This window comes from Sciurus vulgaris, assembly GCF_902686455.1.
Source record: "Sciurus vulgaris genome assembly, chromosome: 10".
Classification (NCBI taxonomy): Eukaryota; Metazoa; Chordata; class Mammalia; order Rodentia; family Sciuridae; genus Sciurus; species Sciurus vulgaris.
The window spans coordinates 79,485,417-79,503,371 of record NC_136470.1 but is presented as its reverse complement, the minus strand read 5'-3'; the positions used below and the strand labels follow the sequence as shown (position 1 = coordinate 79,503,371).

At 34.4% G+C, this 17,955-nt stretch overlaps 1 protein-coding gene across 12 annotated transcripts in view; it reads right to left on the bottom strand.

Annotated features, from left to right (window-relative positions):
* The window catches only part of ATP13A3 (ATPase 13A3), an 85,077-nt gene that overhangs the window by 44,459 nt on the left and 22,663 nt on the right, over positions 1-17,955 (bottom strand). For 7 of the 12 annotated variants that reach the window (XM_079156119.1, XM_079156122.1, XM_079156120.1 and 4 more), the window contains 8 exons: positions 10,235-10,331; positions 8,092-8,265; positions 6,663-6,845; positions 6,349-6,419; positions 4,423-4,503; positions 3,144-3,213; positions 1,484-1,618; positions 962-1,034 (listed from right to left, as the gene is read on the bottom strand). In XM_079156119.1, coding sequence (XP_079012245.1) covers positions 962-1,034; positions 1,484-1,618; positions 3,144-3,213; positions 4,423-4,503; positions 6,349-6,419; positions 6,663-6,845; positions 8,092-8,265; positions 10,235-10,285 — 838 coding nt within the window. In that variant the 5' untranslated portion in view covers positions 10,286-10,331. Of the gene's footprint in view, positions 1-961; positions 1,035-1,483; positions 1,619-3,143; positions 3,214-4,422; positions 4,504-6,348; positions 6,420-6,662; positions 6,846-8,091; positions 8,266-10,131; positions 10,332-17,955 lie in introns of those variants that run through there. The other 5 variants (XM_079156121.1, XM_079156111.1, XM_079156112.1 and 2 more) reach the window with 5 other exon arrangements.

Genomic DNA, 17,955 nt, shown 5'->3' with positions numbered 1-17,955 from the left:
ACCCTGTCTCTAAAGAAAAAAAGCAAATGGACTGAGGTTGTAGCTCAATAGTTTAGAGCCTCTGGGTTCAATCCCCAGTACAGAACAATAAAATAACAATAAAATCTTAATCTTTCTTAAAGCTTTAGCACTACTTAAAAATTCTATTCCTTTTCAGTATACCATAAAACAAAGCATCAATGACATTTAGGACTACACAGAGTCCTTCTTCAATAGTTTTTCACTGTTTTTGGATTGAGTTCAAATTTCTTAACATGCCTTGCCCATCATCCACTTACAATATGTGCCACGCTGAATTTCTTTCAGTTTTTATAATGGACACACAATTTCTAATTTCCAGCATTCTTCTTTCTCTCTCTAATCTTCACTTTACCAATTCTCATCTTATTTGGCTAATTCAAACAGTCACCACTTAAAATTATTTCATCAAAGAAGCCACCCAATACCTGCAGTAAATGACTTCTCTCCCTATCATAGCATTTATCACACTATGTGTGTGCACTTGTGTGTGTGTGTGTCAAAACCAGGGCCTCACACATGCTAGGCAAGCACTCTACCATTGATATATACTCCCAGCCCTTTTTATTTTGAGACAAGTTCTCACTAAGTTGCCCAGACTGTCCTCAAACATATAATTCTCCTGCCTCAGCCTCCTGAGTCACTGGGATTACAAGTGTGCACCACTGCACCTGGCACATTTACCACACTCCATCATTACTGTGTAACATCTGTCTTTTTAAATCCCTAGAGCCTAGTGTAGTGCCTATGCTATGCTACCTTTTTCTACTGTAGAAATTTAGATTTTACATAAATGAAGGAATTGGATACAAACTCAGGAATCCAAACATGTATTTTTAGTTCTTTTAAAAAACTAATGTATGTGTATAATTTGCACTTACTTTACATTTCAGCACTTAATGGGCATTTAAAAAAATTCTTAACAGTCACCTGAAATACTTACCTTCATTTACTCTACAAACTGAAACTCTCACAGTACTGTGAGCTGCCACCATGTCATGCAACATAACATATTGCTGAAGGAAGAAAAGAAATTTTAAACTAGTCAACATAAATCTACTCAAGACACTAAAGAGTGCTAAAACATAAGGTACATTTATATAATAAATACATACTACTCCACCTTTATAAAATGCCAACAATCATTGATTTAAGGATTATTCACTGTATTATCTCAAACAAAAAAGCACTCTGAAACAGTTTTGAAAATAGTGGAACCAGCCTTTCAGTATTCCACTCTGTGACAAGCAACTAGATCCCCCAGGACCTCTAAGTAGTCAAGTGGTAATCTGATTCTAAAAAGAATCTACCTCTCCGTCCCCTGAAAAAAGCAGAAGGGCATATAAACCCATGCAACTAAAATAATGACAACTGAGTATTCATTTTGTATCAAACAGTATCCCACACACTTATCATGTTATCACAAAATGCAAATACAGTTCTAAAACCATAAATTTTGACTTACCTTTCTAATGGAATATAGGGAGCTTACAATTGATACTATGGACATAATCACAATGGCTAGAGCATAATAATAGTATTCATCAGTGCTCCACAGTATAACACTGAACAGCTGGAAAATGTAAAATGGATTGAGAACCTAAAAAAAAAAAACAAAACAAAAAAAAGTTTTTTTTTTTTTTTTTTTTGCAGTGCTAGGGATTGAACCCAGGGCCTTACCAGTTGAGCTATATCTTACCCAGCCCCATAAAGATTTTTTGAAAGGTAAATTGAATGCCATGTTCATAACCATGTAGATTTTCCACCATAATAAGATACAGGATAAACCCTCTAATACCCTAGGGCAACACGTATTACTTTAGAGTAGAGCAGTGTATTAGTATGTTCTTTCTTTCTTCCTGTACTGGGAATTAAACCCAGAGACTCTTTATGAGAGATATGTTTCTATTCTTTTATTTCCAGATAGGGTCTTGCTAAGTTGTCCAGGCTGGTCTTGAACTTGCAATTCTCTTTCCTCAGCCTCCTGAGCTGCTGGGATTATAGGCATGGAATACAACCATGCCTGGCTATATATTCTTGTTTACCTTTAAATTACTGGAATGTGGCTAAATAAGCCTGATGTAAATGATTTGCATAGAAAAACCTATAATAAATCAACTTAGTTGTTCTGCATTCTGCTTCAGTAAAAAAATACATTTGTTTTCAACAATTAATGTGCTCAGGGCTAATAAAAGACATAAAATTTAATCAAACTGAACCAATTTACTTACGTCAAAAGGTCAGAGTCCAAAGGGAAAATAAATAGGAGTAATGGGTTAAACTATTTTGATTCCTCAAAGGAAATAAAGGATTAAATTCTGATTAAAAATGAGATAAAGGAGCAGCCCTGAAAATAAATAAAATTAATTCATTTACCCAAATTGTGTTCATTAATAACCCCTCTGATGTCTTAACACTGATGCTCCTATACATCTCAAAGCACTTTCATATATATATATATATATATATATATATATATATATATATAGTTCCACTTTACCTCAAAGTCATATGAGGTATTTAGAAAGAACTTACTCTTTTTATAGAAAAAGGAACAGCAGAGAAAATGCTTTCAAAAGCAAAAGGCCAGAACAAATAGAGCAGGCAAGCCCTCCTCTGCTGGTCAGTCTCTACTCCCTTCCTTGACATGTCCATTATCCTTTATTCATGCTTCTGTGGCTCAAACAAACCCTCACCACAATAACCACTAACAGAGTATAGTGCAAGTTCCTGAAAGTCAAGCATCATGTCATGTGCTGATTTTCAAATTTCTGGTACAATGCTTAGTCTCCAATAGTGTACCATGAAATACCATGTAAAGGAAACAAATAATTTTTTCTTAAAAATGAAGAAAAGAAAGGTGTTACATCTGTAACACAGGAAAAGATTTAAATGTACAACTTTTTGAAAGTTTAAAAAAAATTCAATAAAAACAGAAATAGACAAAATTTAAAAATTCATACCCAAAATTCTTCTCTGCCAATTTTTTTCTCTACTTTAACCTTCCAAGTAAAATGGCAAGCAAAGTTAGCAAACAGAAAACCAAGTACATTTTATTGCTTAATTATGACTTTACAAATAGACAAATTTACTGATCACAAATGTTTAGTTGTATGAAGTCTTACCTCTTTAATTAGAAGCTTAAAAACAGAAGGCACTTTCACAGTAATTTCATTTATACCATAAAGCAATTTTCTGTAACAGAAAAATACAATTATTAGTATTATACTGTATTATGAAATAACTATAATTTAGGAAAGACTGTATTAGATAAGATTCAAACCACAGCCTATTCTTAAATTTATGTTTTTGAAACATGTGCTTCTACAATTAAAATTCTCTATGCAAAAAAAATTATTTACCTACGATATTTTAATCAAATTAAGTCAATCCTGGATGACTACACTCTTCACATTTCATTTCACTCTGTCTCACATCTTACATAAATTGATAATAATCCCACTAGTCAATAATCAAGTAAACAAAAGGATCTCTTCTCCATCCTTGAAGACAATAGATCTTAACAAAATTTGAATTATAATTAAGTTTTACGAGATTAAACTTGAGGAATTCTGTATTATTCTTCTAATAAGAATATTGTACTATGAGTATTTATTTCAAAACACTGTACATTTGACTTATAAGAAAAAAGTATTTTTAAAATGTTGGTTAAATCCTTCCAGATAATTCCTTGTAGTACTTTCTGTATGATATAATAAGTTTGCCTTTTATAAAGTGTTAGTCTGAATGATTTTTTTTTGTTCCAACTCTGAAAGCAAATGCTATGAAATGCAATAAAATTTCTAATATAAATCTGAAAATGGCATTTATCTAAAATAAGCAATATTTGTATTTTATAAATAAGTATAAAATATGCAATATGTATATTTTTATGCTTTAATAGAATAACAAAAAAGTAGGACTCCCAATTTTCAAATTTTCATTGTGGTAAATCTGAGCTTGTTTGAAATTCTCAATAAAAATAGATTTCAGAAAATCTAAGATGTCATCATTTTACAAAATACTACTATTTTATGTATGATCAAGAAAGATAAATCTCTGTCAAGCAAAGGATGACATTCCAACAGCTACATGACATGGCTCAATTGTAGAGATATTAAAATGGGAGAAAATGTGCATCTTAGGATAGATGAAACACACGGAACTTTGGAGACAGCAATTTCAACATCACCTTTAACACTTTTATGATTCTTAAAACTGAGAGACAATTTTACTCAAATGGAATGTAAGTTAAGTTCTCAACAACTAGTCTGTAATATTTAAATACCTCTTAATATGTACTATAAGGTAAAGGATGAAATGTGTGTATATATACATATACCATATATTTTTTAAGTTTAAGAATTTTGAGAACAGATCTAACTTTAGTTGGATAAAAATTACCTGTAGGCATGCATCTCTTTTGTCAGTCCTGCACCATGTTTTTCATAAATTGACGTACAAGAAACACCTTCATCCAGCCCCCTAAATAAATCCAAAGTTTTTACATAAACAAAGTTTAAAATATCTAAATTTCTTAATGTCTCAGTTTTCTATATGGCTGATTTAAAAAGTGTAATTTCCTCATAATCTTCTTAGAAATGTTTAGCATAAATTTAGAAATGAGAATTTTAAAATTTCAAATTCTTTTTTAAAATATTCTTTTAGTTGTCAGTGGACCTTTATTTATTTATATGCAGTGCTGAGGATCAAACCCAGTGCCTCACACATGCTAGGCAAGCACTCTACCACTGCGCGACAACCCCAACCCTTCAAATTCTTAAGATAAATAATTATGAATGGTCTAAGTCTAAAGCATAAAAGTTACCCAATGAATTTATCACATACGATGGCCCTAAATACTCATTTATATAATGCCATTATCCTTTTAAGGCTGTGCAAAAGCTGTAAGAGTTAATGATAAACTAATAAAAGTTAAGGTTAACATAACTAACTTGAGAATTCCAAACTGAAGATTAAACTATTTTTACTTTCTATATGTAGTTACTCCTTTACAATTTTAGCATTGAACTAAGACTCCTATTCACAATCTACCATCTTCAGAAGGGCATCAATTCAAATCCTTCCCTGAGCTTAGTAATGCATATGTTAGAAGTACAGAATTTATGAACCATAGATAGTGTCTAAAATCTGTAAAAATCTTAACTGGGATCGAACTGACATTTAATTTTCCCCAAAATGTCTTATTTATGCTTATTTTATCTAAGATATAGTCACAGTACGCTACAGAAAGAGAATCTTACACATATTTAATTTTGATCCATCTCAGCTTTCTTAAAAATTATGGGTGCATCAGAGTATACATGCACATATGCTCACTCACATGCTAGAGATAAAACCCAAGGTCTTGCACATGCTAGGCAAATGCTTTACCACTGAGCTATACCTACAGTTCCTCCTCCACTTCAGTCCTCAGAAGGTTAAGACAGGAGGACCACTTACTTGAGCTCAATAAATTGGGACCAGCCTGGGCAAAAATAAATTTTAAAGTATTACTCCAATCTGTCCTACCCAAAGATGACACATTTGACAACATCCCATTCTTTATTCAAATATAAAATCACATTTCTATTTCTGTGTATTACTTTGGTCCTCAAGTACAACTGGATGGGACTGTCAACAAATCAGAAAGTAACAATTCAGATCCTCTAAGTTAAATCCTAGTGGGTTAGAGATGCTGCTCAGTGGTAGAATGACTGCTTGGCAGGTTCAAGGCCCTAGGTTCAATTCCCAGCACAACATGCACAAACATATCTATTAAAACAGGCTATCAGTCATACTTGAAAAAAAAATCATTTTGAGGTGAAAATGAAAGGACCTCAGACTTGGGAAGGCTTTGATATCATACTGCTTCTAACTTCTATATAAATTTTACCCAAGTATAATTTACAGGTGGGACTTTTTTAAAACGGTTAATAAGCTTTCAAAAACACTAGGGGCATGGAGGTGCATGCCTGTAAGCTCAGTGGCTTAGAAGGCTGAGACAGGAGCATCACACATTGAAAACCAGCATCAGCAACTCAGTGAGGCCCTGAGCAACTTTTCAAGACCCTGTCTCAAGATAAAACATAAAAGGGCTGGGGATGTGGTTTAGTATTTAAGTGACCTAGGTTCAATCACTGGGTTTAAAAAAAAAAAAAAAAAAAAAGAAAGAAAAAAAGCTACTGGGGAGTTGTTAATGAACAAATGAATAAAAGTCACGCAATAAAAATCTCTTCAATTCTAGGTAACATTAGAATTAATTTGTTTCTACTTAGAACATTTTCAGGATATTCATAATGTAGTCCAAAAAAACAGAAAGATACTTACTTTAAGAAATCAAAATTGCGTATGGTATCATTCCAGAAATATTTTACACTATGGTGAGTGAAATAACGAATCTGTAGAACATACATAAATGTTACATCAGAGCTTATCATTGTTTGCTGTAATGTAATGTTTTTTAAAGGAACACCTAAACTGTTACATTCAATGATAGGTATTTTATTTTATATGCATATAAATTTCATTTATCTCAAGCAATAACTGAAAACCCAAAATATGTATCTCATAAGTTATGTATGATAGCCTAAAATGCTCACAATTTTAGTTTGTAAAGAAATTTAGACACTAGAGCACAATACCTGTTGTGTCTGAGTCTGTGAATGTTTACTCATCTCATGCCTGTATTCTTCAGCAGGATTCTCAGTTAAATGAACTGCATGACCATTTGAAATCTTATCAGTTATAGATTTTGGATTTGAAAATGGGTGATTTTCCAGAGAAAGAAAGCGAATTTTTGCACAAAACCACATTCTGAATTCATCCTTAGAAGAAAGGGAAAAAGAGACAATTATGTATATTATATGACTGCCTGTATTTTTAATTTCCATTCTGTACATATTTACTCACCTCTAATTGAGAAAGCATCATTTCTCCCCCCGCCTCCCCAACCCAAACAGTCCCAACCCATAATGGGGATTGAACACAGAGCTATTTTACCATTGAGCAATATCCCCTGGCTTTTTTGTATGCATGTCCGTTTCTTTCATTACTTATTATTTATCGGTACTGGGTATTGAATCCAGGGATGTTTTACTACTGAGCTATACCTCCAGTCCTTTTTATTTTGAGACAGGGTCTTGCTAAGTTTCTGAAACTAAATTTCTGAGGTTGCTCTCAATCTTGTCATCCTCCCACCTCAGCCTCCCAAGTTGCTAGAATATGTGTGCAACATGGTACCTAGCAAAGAACATAATTCCTGTTCAATAAATGTTAAACTACAAGAAGATGAATAAATTCAAACATGAACTGTATTTCTTTCCTTTTTTGAGGGGCGGTGGGGAGGTGCGTACCAGGTATTGAACTCAGGGGCACTCAACCACTGAGCCACATCCCCAACCCTATTTTGTATTTTATTCAGAGACAGGGTCTCATTGAGTTGCTTAGTGCCTCACCATTGCTGAGGTTGGCTTTGAACTTCCGATCCTCCTGACTCAGCCTCCAGAGTTGCTGGGATTACAGGCGTGCACCACGGCACCCAGTCAAATATGAAGTATATTTCATTGCTCATGAATTTTAAGACACACTTCACCAGTACAGTTCCATGAAAGATCACATTCCATGAAAGATTAAACTAATTCCTTAATCTAGTCACCCATCTTTACATGAACACTAGAAACTAAAACCTTTTATAAAATGCTTCAAATTAGGATAAAAACAATCAAAACAGCCTGAAATGAAGCAGCATCACACAGAAGATAGGTAGCTGGCCTACTAAATGAGCAATAGCCCAGAGAGTACTAAAGCGCCAGGCTAGTATCTAATCTCTTGAGGCATCAAGAGCTATAAAAGGAAGGGGAAAAACTTGATCATTTTCAAGATTCCTTTAAATTCTAATCACTATAATAATATTCGCTTTAAATAAACACTTTAGAAATACCATATTGAAAATTCATTATATTCTGGCACTTCTCCCTAATGTTCCATTAATACATTGTTTTGAACAAAGTAAATACAAAACCATTATTTTATTCCTCAAATAATCAGCTACAAGTGAATACATGGACTTACAGTAGTCCTCAGCAGCACCACTTCACAGTCTTTAACTGCAGCTCTGATACAAGTTGCTTTCACCCGCCACTCAGGCATCCAGTAGAGGAGGAGGAGGAGAAACCCACCAGTACAAATCACTCCTAAAGAAACTATGGCAAGCTTCCAGCGACTCAAATTATAACCATAAATCTCCTATATGGACACAATGATCACATGATTAATTATCAAATGATACAGCATACAAATAAATTCAAAAATTCTTTTTTTGTCCAAGATGGATACTATTGTCTTTGTTACAAAAACTGTAAATATATTTTTTTAAATAGTACACTCTTTTTTTTTCTTTGCGGTACTAGGGATTGAACTCAGGGCCTTGTGCTTGCAAGGCAAGCACTCTACCAGCTGAGCTATCTCCCCAGCCCAAAAACTGTAAATATTTTCTCAATCAATAACTTATCTTTTTGTTTCTGACGAATTCATGGATAAAATTAACTACTTTTACATAAGTTAAATTGCTGATATTTATAATTTATGGCTTGATATCTGATGCTTAGTAAGTTCTTCCCAGTTGACACAATATATTCATATTAAGTATATTTTCTTACAATTTTTACAAGTCTTATTAATTCGTCCAGAATTCACTTTGTTGTGAGATAGTTTTTTATTTACAGAAAAGTTGCAAAAATGAGAGTTCCTATATCAACTTACCCCTAATTTAACATCTTGATACATTTGTCAAAACCAAAAGATCAACACTGCTACTTACTAATTAACTAAATTCAATGATAGAATTTCAAGTTTTTCCACTAACATCTTATTTCTATTCCAGGACATAATCCAGAATATCACAGTGCATTCAGATGAGGTAGATTTTAATTTTTCCCCAAGTTAATTTGCTAACTGTCCCAGTATCACTGTGACTGGATAAATTGGAGTCCTGACCCAAATTATTTTAAATATTACCATTAAAACACAAACACGGGGCTGGGGATATAGCTCAGTTGGTAGAGTGCCTGCCTCGAAAGCACAAGGCCCTGGGTTCAATCCCCAGCACCGCAAAAAAAAAAAAAACAAAACACAAATACATGGGCTAAGGTTGCAGCTCAGTGGTAGAGTGCTTGCCCAGCATGTGTCGGTCACTTGGTTCCATCCTTAGCACCACATAAAAATAAAATAAATAAATAAAGGTTCACTGACAACTAAAAAATGTAAAACCACACACACACACACAGGTTGCCAGGTACAGCAAATTAAAATGTTGAGGACCTATTTACATTTAAAATTTCAAATAAGCAACAAACAACTTTGCTTGCCCCATACAACATTTTGGGTACACGTAATACTAAAAGGTTTATTTCTTGAATATCTAAAATTTAAATTTAACAGAAAATTTTATACTTAATCTGGCATATTTCCACTCCCACCTCACTAAAGAGTTGAGAAGTTCTTTTTTTTTCTGCTTTGTTTTGTTTGTGGTGCTGGGGATTGAACCTAGGGGCAAGCAAATGCTCTACAACTGAGTTGTATCTCCAACCTAAAAAGTTATTTTGTTTTGGTTTGGGGATTTTTTGTTTGTTTGTTTTGTTTGTTTGTTTGTTTGTTTGGTATTGGGAATTGAATCCAAGGGCACTTAATCACTGAGCCATATCCCCACCCTTTTTATTTTTTATTTTGAGACAGGGTCTCACTTAGTTGCTCAGGGCCTCACTAAATTGCTGAGGTTGGTCTTGAACTCTTGATCCCCTGTCTCAGCCTCCCAAGCCACTGGGATTATAGATGTGCACCACCACACTCAGTTAAAAGTTGGTGTTTTTTTGTTTTGTTTTGTTTTGTTTTTATGAAGTTGATTTTTAAACTTTAAAATCAAAATTACAAATCTTCATTTGGAATTATACTTAAGCATAAGTTAATGCAACATATTAAATCACCAAATGTAAAAGCATACTTCTTTTCCCTGGGTTTGAGCAGCTCACAAATAAATAAGGAATTACACTAAAACCAACAAATACAGATATTACATAATCCCAACTGAAGAACAGGAGGAGGAGAGAAACTCACTGATTTAGACTTGTTTCATAACTGTACTTTTCTACTCCTTAGAATAATAAATTGAAGAGATTATTTCTTCATACTTCACAAGTAAATTATGAAAGCTGGTTACCATTTCATCTTCTTGACCCTGATTGATAGTCTTCCTTTCTTCTTTGTCCATATCTACAGTGGTTTGAAAGGCCTTATGCTTCACAATAACTGAAGAACTGACGGAAGAAAAGAAACAAATGTCAGTGAACTATTTTTAGTATTAGTAGACTTTCCTCTACCAAGTGTCTATTATACCAAAGTGTTCTAAGATAGCCAGGCATAGTGTGCATGCTTATAATCCCAGTGGCTCAAGAGGCTGAGGTAGGAGGATTGCAAGCTCACAGCCAGCCTCTAAGCAACTGAGGGAGACCCTGTCTCAAAATAGGAAAAAAAAAAAAAAAAAATAAGAAAGGGCTGCGTATGTGGTTCAGTAGTTAAGTGCCTCTGGGTTCAATTCCTGGTATTAAAAAAAAAAAGGTGTTCTAAAATACTGATTGAATTTGAATTCTTCCAAAGCAATGATGAACACCTGCTGATTGGGAGATCTCTTTTGATAGATGCATCAAAGTTTAACTGATATTCTAAATAGTCATTAAAATGCTACCTAGTTCTAATGACAGTTCCAATGAACCTACCTTATTTACTACTACAAAGTTCAGTATATGTCATTAATTAATTTATACTCACAGTAGCCTTAATACAGAACTGATATTCAGGGAGCAATTACAATCTTCTTTGTACAATCCCTAGAAACAGGACTAGGGATATAGCTCAGTGACAAGAGTAAAGTTACCTAGCATGCATGAAATCCTGGGTTCAATCCTCAGTACTATAAGAATTAAGTAAAAGCAAGAGTTCATCCCCTAGTGTTATGGTTTGGATATGATGTATCTTCCAAAAGCTCACATGTGAGACAATGCAAGAAGGTTCAGAGGAGAAGTGACTGGGTTGAGTCTTAACCTAATCAGTGATTGATTTAATCCCCTGATAGGGATTACCTGAATGGTAACTGAAGCGGGCAGTTGTGGCTGGAGGAAGTGGGAACTGGGGGTATGGCTTTGGGTTATATATTTGTATCTGGCAAATGGAGACCTCTCTCTCTCTGCTTCACAATCACGTGAGCTGCTTCCCTCTGCCACACTCTTCCACCATGCTAGGAGCTGAAGAAATACCTCATACTGGAGAATGCTCCCCTAGCATGTGCAGCATGTGCAAGGGCCGCGGTTCGAATCTCCGGTGCCTGGGGGGCGGAGGGGGGGGGACTCTACCACCATGCTGTTTTTTTTTTTTTTTTTTGTGGTGCTAGGGATTGAACCCAGGGCCTTGTGCTTGTGAGGCAGGCACTCTACCAACTGAGCTATATTCCTAGCCCCGCCATGCTGTTCTGCCTCACCTGGAACCCTAAGGAATGGAGTCCACCTTCTATGGACTCTCTGAAACCATGTGCCCTCAAATAAACTTTTCCTTCTCTGCAGTTGTTCTGGTTGGGTCCTTTTAGTCACAGCAGCAAAAAAGCTGACTTAAACACCTAGATACAGGAAAGTAGCCTACTTTACCGAACTTGCGCTAAAATATTTCACACAACTCAATTTATTCCTTAAACTATTGTAAAGAAGTAATGTACCAGTATTAACACCTACCCCAAACCTCTCAGATTATTAATCACCTAACAAATACTTGCCAGGCATCTGTTACACAAATGGGAATCCTTGGCCAAGAGTCAACTGCTAGGGTAGACATACTCCTACTGGAAAGCATTCAGTTGACTTCCCTGTCAGATTCCAGGTCCACTAAGCAACCTTCTGATTATTTCTGACTATCCATGAAGCTTATCTAGAGAGAAATCTCACTGAACCCACTGATACATTTTTCCATTTATCTGTACATCAAATGTTAAGACATTGAGCTGCACTTTCTCTGTATCCCATGGTTACAGAACCCTCTAGGTATTATTAACATAGCTTACCTACCGATCATTGCTAAAATTATCATTGCCGATTACAACAAAAATAGCATCAAAAATACTTGAGAAAAAAATTGGATCTGTACTAAACATGGACAGACTTTTTATCATTATTCATTAAACAATACAGTATAACAACTATTTATATAACATTTGTGCTACATTAGCTATTATAAGTAATCTAGAGATTTAAGGTACGTAATAGAATATGCACGGGTTAAATGCAAATACTATTACCATTTAATTGATAAAATACTATTTATGTAAGGGATGTGAGCATTCTCATATTTTGGTATCTGACAAGAATCCTGGAAGCAATCCCCTACAGGTACCAGTTATATTTAAATACCAGTTTTTATCTCATAATACGGTGCCAACTGATAAACAAAGCTCTTTAACATCCACAATAAGTTTAAATGTCACTATTTTAAACCGGTCTCATCTCTGCAAAAACAGTGGGACTATTACCTTCCTCATTTCAGATTGTATACTTGACTACTTAATCGATTCATAATAAAGCAGATTTGATATGTCAGGCACTAAATTGTCTGAATAAAGACCCGGTAAAGACATTTTGTACTAAAATAACAATAGCTACTTCTTTCTTTTTTTTTTTACCTTTTTTTTATTGTAAACAAATGGGATACATGTTGTTTCTCTGTACATGGAGTCAAGGCATACCATTTGTGTAATCATAAATTTACATAGGGTATTGTTGTTTGATTCATTCTGTTATTTTTTCCCTTCCCCCCACCTCTCCCACCCCTCTTTTCCCTCTATACAGTCCTTCCTTCCTCCATTCTTGTCCCCCTCCCTAACTCCAACCCTAACACTAACCCCTCCACTTATTTCTTATATGATACAAATAGTCAAATAAAAGTCAAATGCACAATTTTAAAATAATCCCCTAATACAACTGTTGAGACCTCATTAAGCAAATAATAAAAATATCAGACCTGGTGCCACACTGTAGAAAAGAAGACATTGTAAAGGTATCAGGGCCAATTTCTCCAAAGTCACATAATTACAAAAAACACTTGGCAATTCAGTTAAGAATTTCTTCTCAGTCTAGGACACTGTGTACTCTTAAAACATACTACTACAGGTATTCCACTATGGTAACAGTGATCCATCAAATTAATATGACCTGAAGTGGCAGTTATTCTCAAAGTCTATGACTGTTCCTGAAGTCCATGGAAAGATTAAGCAAACCCAACCTCTTTTTTCCTGTGAAAAAGATCAACAGTCACTGCCTAAATGTGTTCAATTACACACAAGCCGACCTTCAAAGGATAAGGCCAAAATCATCTTTCCCAACACTGTTCTCACTAAAGGATACTGTACTAGGATGGGATCCTTAACTTTCAATCTGATTCTTCTGTAGGCTATGAAATGAATCCCAGTGTCATCACACGGGATTCGCTGGGTACATTTTCAATACACAATTTTGATACTCATTTCCCACTTCTACCACCTTTATATATTTCTTGAGGAAAGGAATTACTTCAAATTTTTACATGGAGAAACCCTGGTTTCTAACCAAGATGGAATAACAAGAATCAGATTTGTCCAATTGCCTAAAACAGCAACAAGAAAATGGACAAAATACATAATGGTTTTCAATGAACTGGGCACTGAGCAATAAAGGGAAATGATAAACTAAGGGAGCTCTACAACTATTCCAGTTTACTAATTGAGAGGAGTTTATCCACAAAAAATGGAGGACAGGGAAACCAAAGAGAGCAGTGAGATAAAGCTGGGAGTCTGGGGAGGCACCAAAGGAACTAAGTTTACAGGTCACATCTCTAAAAAAGATCTGTACAAAGAACTCCAAAGATCAGCAAGATGGTTCCCCCTCTCAAGTCTTTAGCTAAAAACTGATCAGAGCTTATAAGAAACTACCAAAGGTCAGAAAAAGAACCACTCAAAATGATTAAGGAGGAAAAACCACTGCTCATAGAGGGATGGGAATAGTGCCTATTCCCACCAATTGGAGAGAAAAACCTCACCACTCAAAAGTAAATGAGGCCAGAGTGGTGGCACACCCCTATAATCCCAGTGGCTCAGGAGGCTGAGGCAGGAGGAGTTTAAAGCCAACCTCAGCAACTTAGCAAGGCCCTAAGAAACTCAGTAACACCTGCATATCTAAACAAAACACAAAAAAGAGATGGGAATGTGCCTCAGTGGTGAAGTGCCCCTGAGTTCAATCCTTGATATCCAAAAAAAAAAGCAAATGAGGGATGACGTTGCTTCAGTAGTGGGATAAAGTTAGCCCTGAACAAAAACTGCTCTGGTTCTGCCAAATAAAGCTTAAAAATGACACCTGAAACAAAATTGTTAAAAATAAAATAAGCCTGAAAGAATAAAACTCTTTCCAAATTAAACTCCCTAAAAGAACAAAGTTCAGAATATTAACTATAATACATCCAGCATCCATTAAGTCATGATTAATGGCATTGAACTGAAACTTAACTTAAAAGGCATTAAAAAAAAAAAAGAAGAGCTAACCCAAAATGAGAAATTCAATGAATAGAAAAGGATCCCAAACTGACAAAGTTAGAATATGAACAAGAATATTAAAATAGCTACTGTAACTGTATTCTGTATATTGAAAGAGAAGCTAGGTAGAACATGTAAGTAGACATCAAAGACACAAAATAAAAAACAAGCAGGTAAGATAGTATACACCTGTAATTCAGCCACTTGTGAGGCTGAGGCAAGAGGGACACAACTCAGGAAAACACTTTGAAATTTGGAAATGGTTGGGGATATAGCTCAGTAGTAGAGCACTTGCCTATCATGGGCTGGGTTTGATCCCCAATACTGTCCCCAAAGAATAAAGAATGAACAAAATTAAACTACAAATAAAAAGTACAATGCCCAAGATAGAAAATGCACTAGATGAGATTAGATTACATCACTGCAGAGAGAAAAATCAAAGAACTTGAAGACATCATAGTGGAAACTATTCAAAAATAAAAGCAAGTGAAAAAAAGATGAGGGGGGATAATAAACTCCACAGCCTTCCTAAGCTGTGGGGCAGAAGCATTTTAATATGCATGTAAGGAGAGGGGAGGACCAAAAAAATGTGTAATGTTATGGCCAAAATTTTTCACATTAGATGAAAATTACAAACCAAAGAGCCAAAAAGTTCAACTAATAAGTACAAAAGAAACATTAAGAAGAAATGTTGAACTCCTCCAAAAAAAGTGATGGGGGAAAAATTGTCTAATTATAGGAAAAGAGACATGTTAGTAACAAGACAAATAAGATATTACCCTTCTTATCAAAAACAATGCAGATGAAAATAACCACAAAGTTACTCTTTTCTTTTTAATGGGTACATTATAATGGAACTTGCCAAAGCAACAGCTTTGAAATACTGAAACTAGTGACAGAATGCTATACCCAGCAAAAATATCTTCCAAAATTGAAGACAAAATAAAGATTTTTCAGACATAAAACTTGGGGAGGAGGGGATCATAAGTCACAGACCTACACCAAAATAAAGTGTTAAATCCTTCAAACAGGAAAAAAGGGACAACAAATAAAAATATAGATGACAAAGGCATGAAGATCATCAGAAACGGGTAGCTATGTAGGTAAATATATATTACGATAGAAAAAAAGAGGGGGAGAAATAAGTATACTATTATCAAAGTCTTACAGAATATACCACCAAGAAGTTTATTATCACTTGAAAGTAGACTGGTAAATTAAAAATATATATTATTAACTCTAAACTGGGCACTAAAATAAAACAAAGATTCATAGCCAAAAAACCAACAATGATGATAAAAAAGAACCATAAAAAACACTCATCTGAAAGCCAGACTCAGAAAATCAAGGGTTGAATATTCTCTCTCATATGTGAAAGCTAGATTAAAATAAGGGAAAGAAGGTGGCTGGAGAGCAAAATGGGTATCATAAAGATATAGGGCAGATCAGTGGAGAAGAAGAATGAGAGTGAGGGAGGAAGGAAGGGAAAGGGAAAGAAAAATGGAATGAATTTAACAAAATCATGTTATATTCATATATAAAAGTTCCCAAGGGAATTTTACCTTTATGTATATGTAGAAGAAAGAAATTTAGGAGAGAGTAGGTGGAGGAGGGAGGAGACAAAAGCGGGGTGAAAAATGGGGACTGAAATCAAATTCCTTGCAAGTATTGATTTTGTCAAAATGAACCCAAATACTATGTATAATCATAACATTTTAATTTAAAAAAATTACTCAATTGACCCAAAAGCATAACCTAATTATATTCTGCCTACAAGAAACCTGTTTTTTTGTTGGTGGTGGTGCAATGTTGAATTGAACCCAGGGTCTCTCACACATACTAGGTAAATGCCACATCCCCAGCTACAGAAATAACATTTTAAATATAAAGGCATAAGAAGGTTAAAAGTAAAAGGAAGGAAGATACAACATGCCAATAAATTTAAAAACAAACTTGGAGTGATTATGGTGTTTTGCAATGAAAAAGGGGTCATTCACAGAGATAAAATACTGACTCTAAAAATGTATGCACTTAAGACCTTTGAAATATCTGAAACAAAACCAGATAAAAATGTAAGGAAAAATTCAGAATTATCGGAAATTTTTTTTCCAATACTCCTCTCAATAACTGAGAATAAATTACAAAACAGACCACATAAGATTTAAACAACAATCAAGTGGACCTAACTGACATTTACAGAATACCCTACCCAACTACAGCATGATAACATGTTCTTCTAACATATACACAAAGCATTTACAGAGAAAGGCCACATACTGGAACGTAAAGATTCAAGTCATAAAAAGCATGTATTTAACAATGTAATTAAATTAGAAACTATAACAGAAAGACAATTTGAAAATTCTAAAAACCCACAAGCCAAAGAAAGCAAAGCAGAAAATACAAAGTATACTGAACTTTACTAAAATGAAGATGTAACATGCCAAAAATCTGTAGGATGCCACTAAAATACTTTGAAGAAATTTATAACAACAAATTCCAGTATCTGAAGAAAGGTCATGATCTCAGTCAGCAAGCTACTACCATAGTAAACACAGGGGAAAGGGAGTAAACATTAAAAGGGGAGGAGGTTCAAAGAAGAAATAATGAAATAAGAAACAAAAATAAAGTAAAGCTGATGAAAGCAACAGACGATTTTTTAAATTATATTTTTATTTTTTACAGACTACATTTTGATTCAGAGTACACAAATAGGGTACATCATTTCATTTCTATGGTTGTACACAATGTAGATTCATACCAGATAGACGCATCTAAAAGACAAAGAGCTGGGGAGGATACAAATTACTAATACCAGGAATATGAGGAAAGACAAATTCACTAACAGAATCTGCCTATCAGAAGGCTAATCAATGAGCTTCAAGAACTTTACACGAATATACCAACTTTTCTGTTACTTTAAAAAAATTTTTTTTTAAATAAACTCATCTGTAGAGGTCAAGGAATGGTCATAAAATGATAACTGCTAAATCTGAGTTAAAAACTGAGTGAATAGGTACATAAGAGTTCATTATACCAATCTTTTTACATTTGATCATACAGAATTTGCCCCTAAAAGAAAGCACTCTTTTTTTTTTTTTTTTTAAATAAAATAAAAGCTACCCACCTGAAGTTTATAGATAGAAAAAACAAATTTTTTTTAAGAAGACATTTGTTCCTAGCACAAAGGAGTTAAATCTTGAGAATTCTGCCTCTGGAGTCCCAAATCCACTGCTGAACCTACTACACAACAGGCAGTATCTATAAACTCTTAACTCATTATCATAAACTCCTCAGTAGATAAATAAGCAAAGGTTTCAGGATTTTAGAAAATGAAA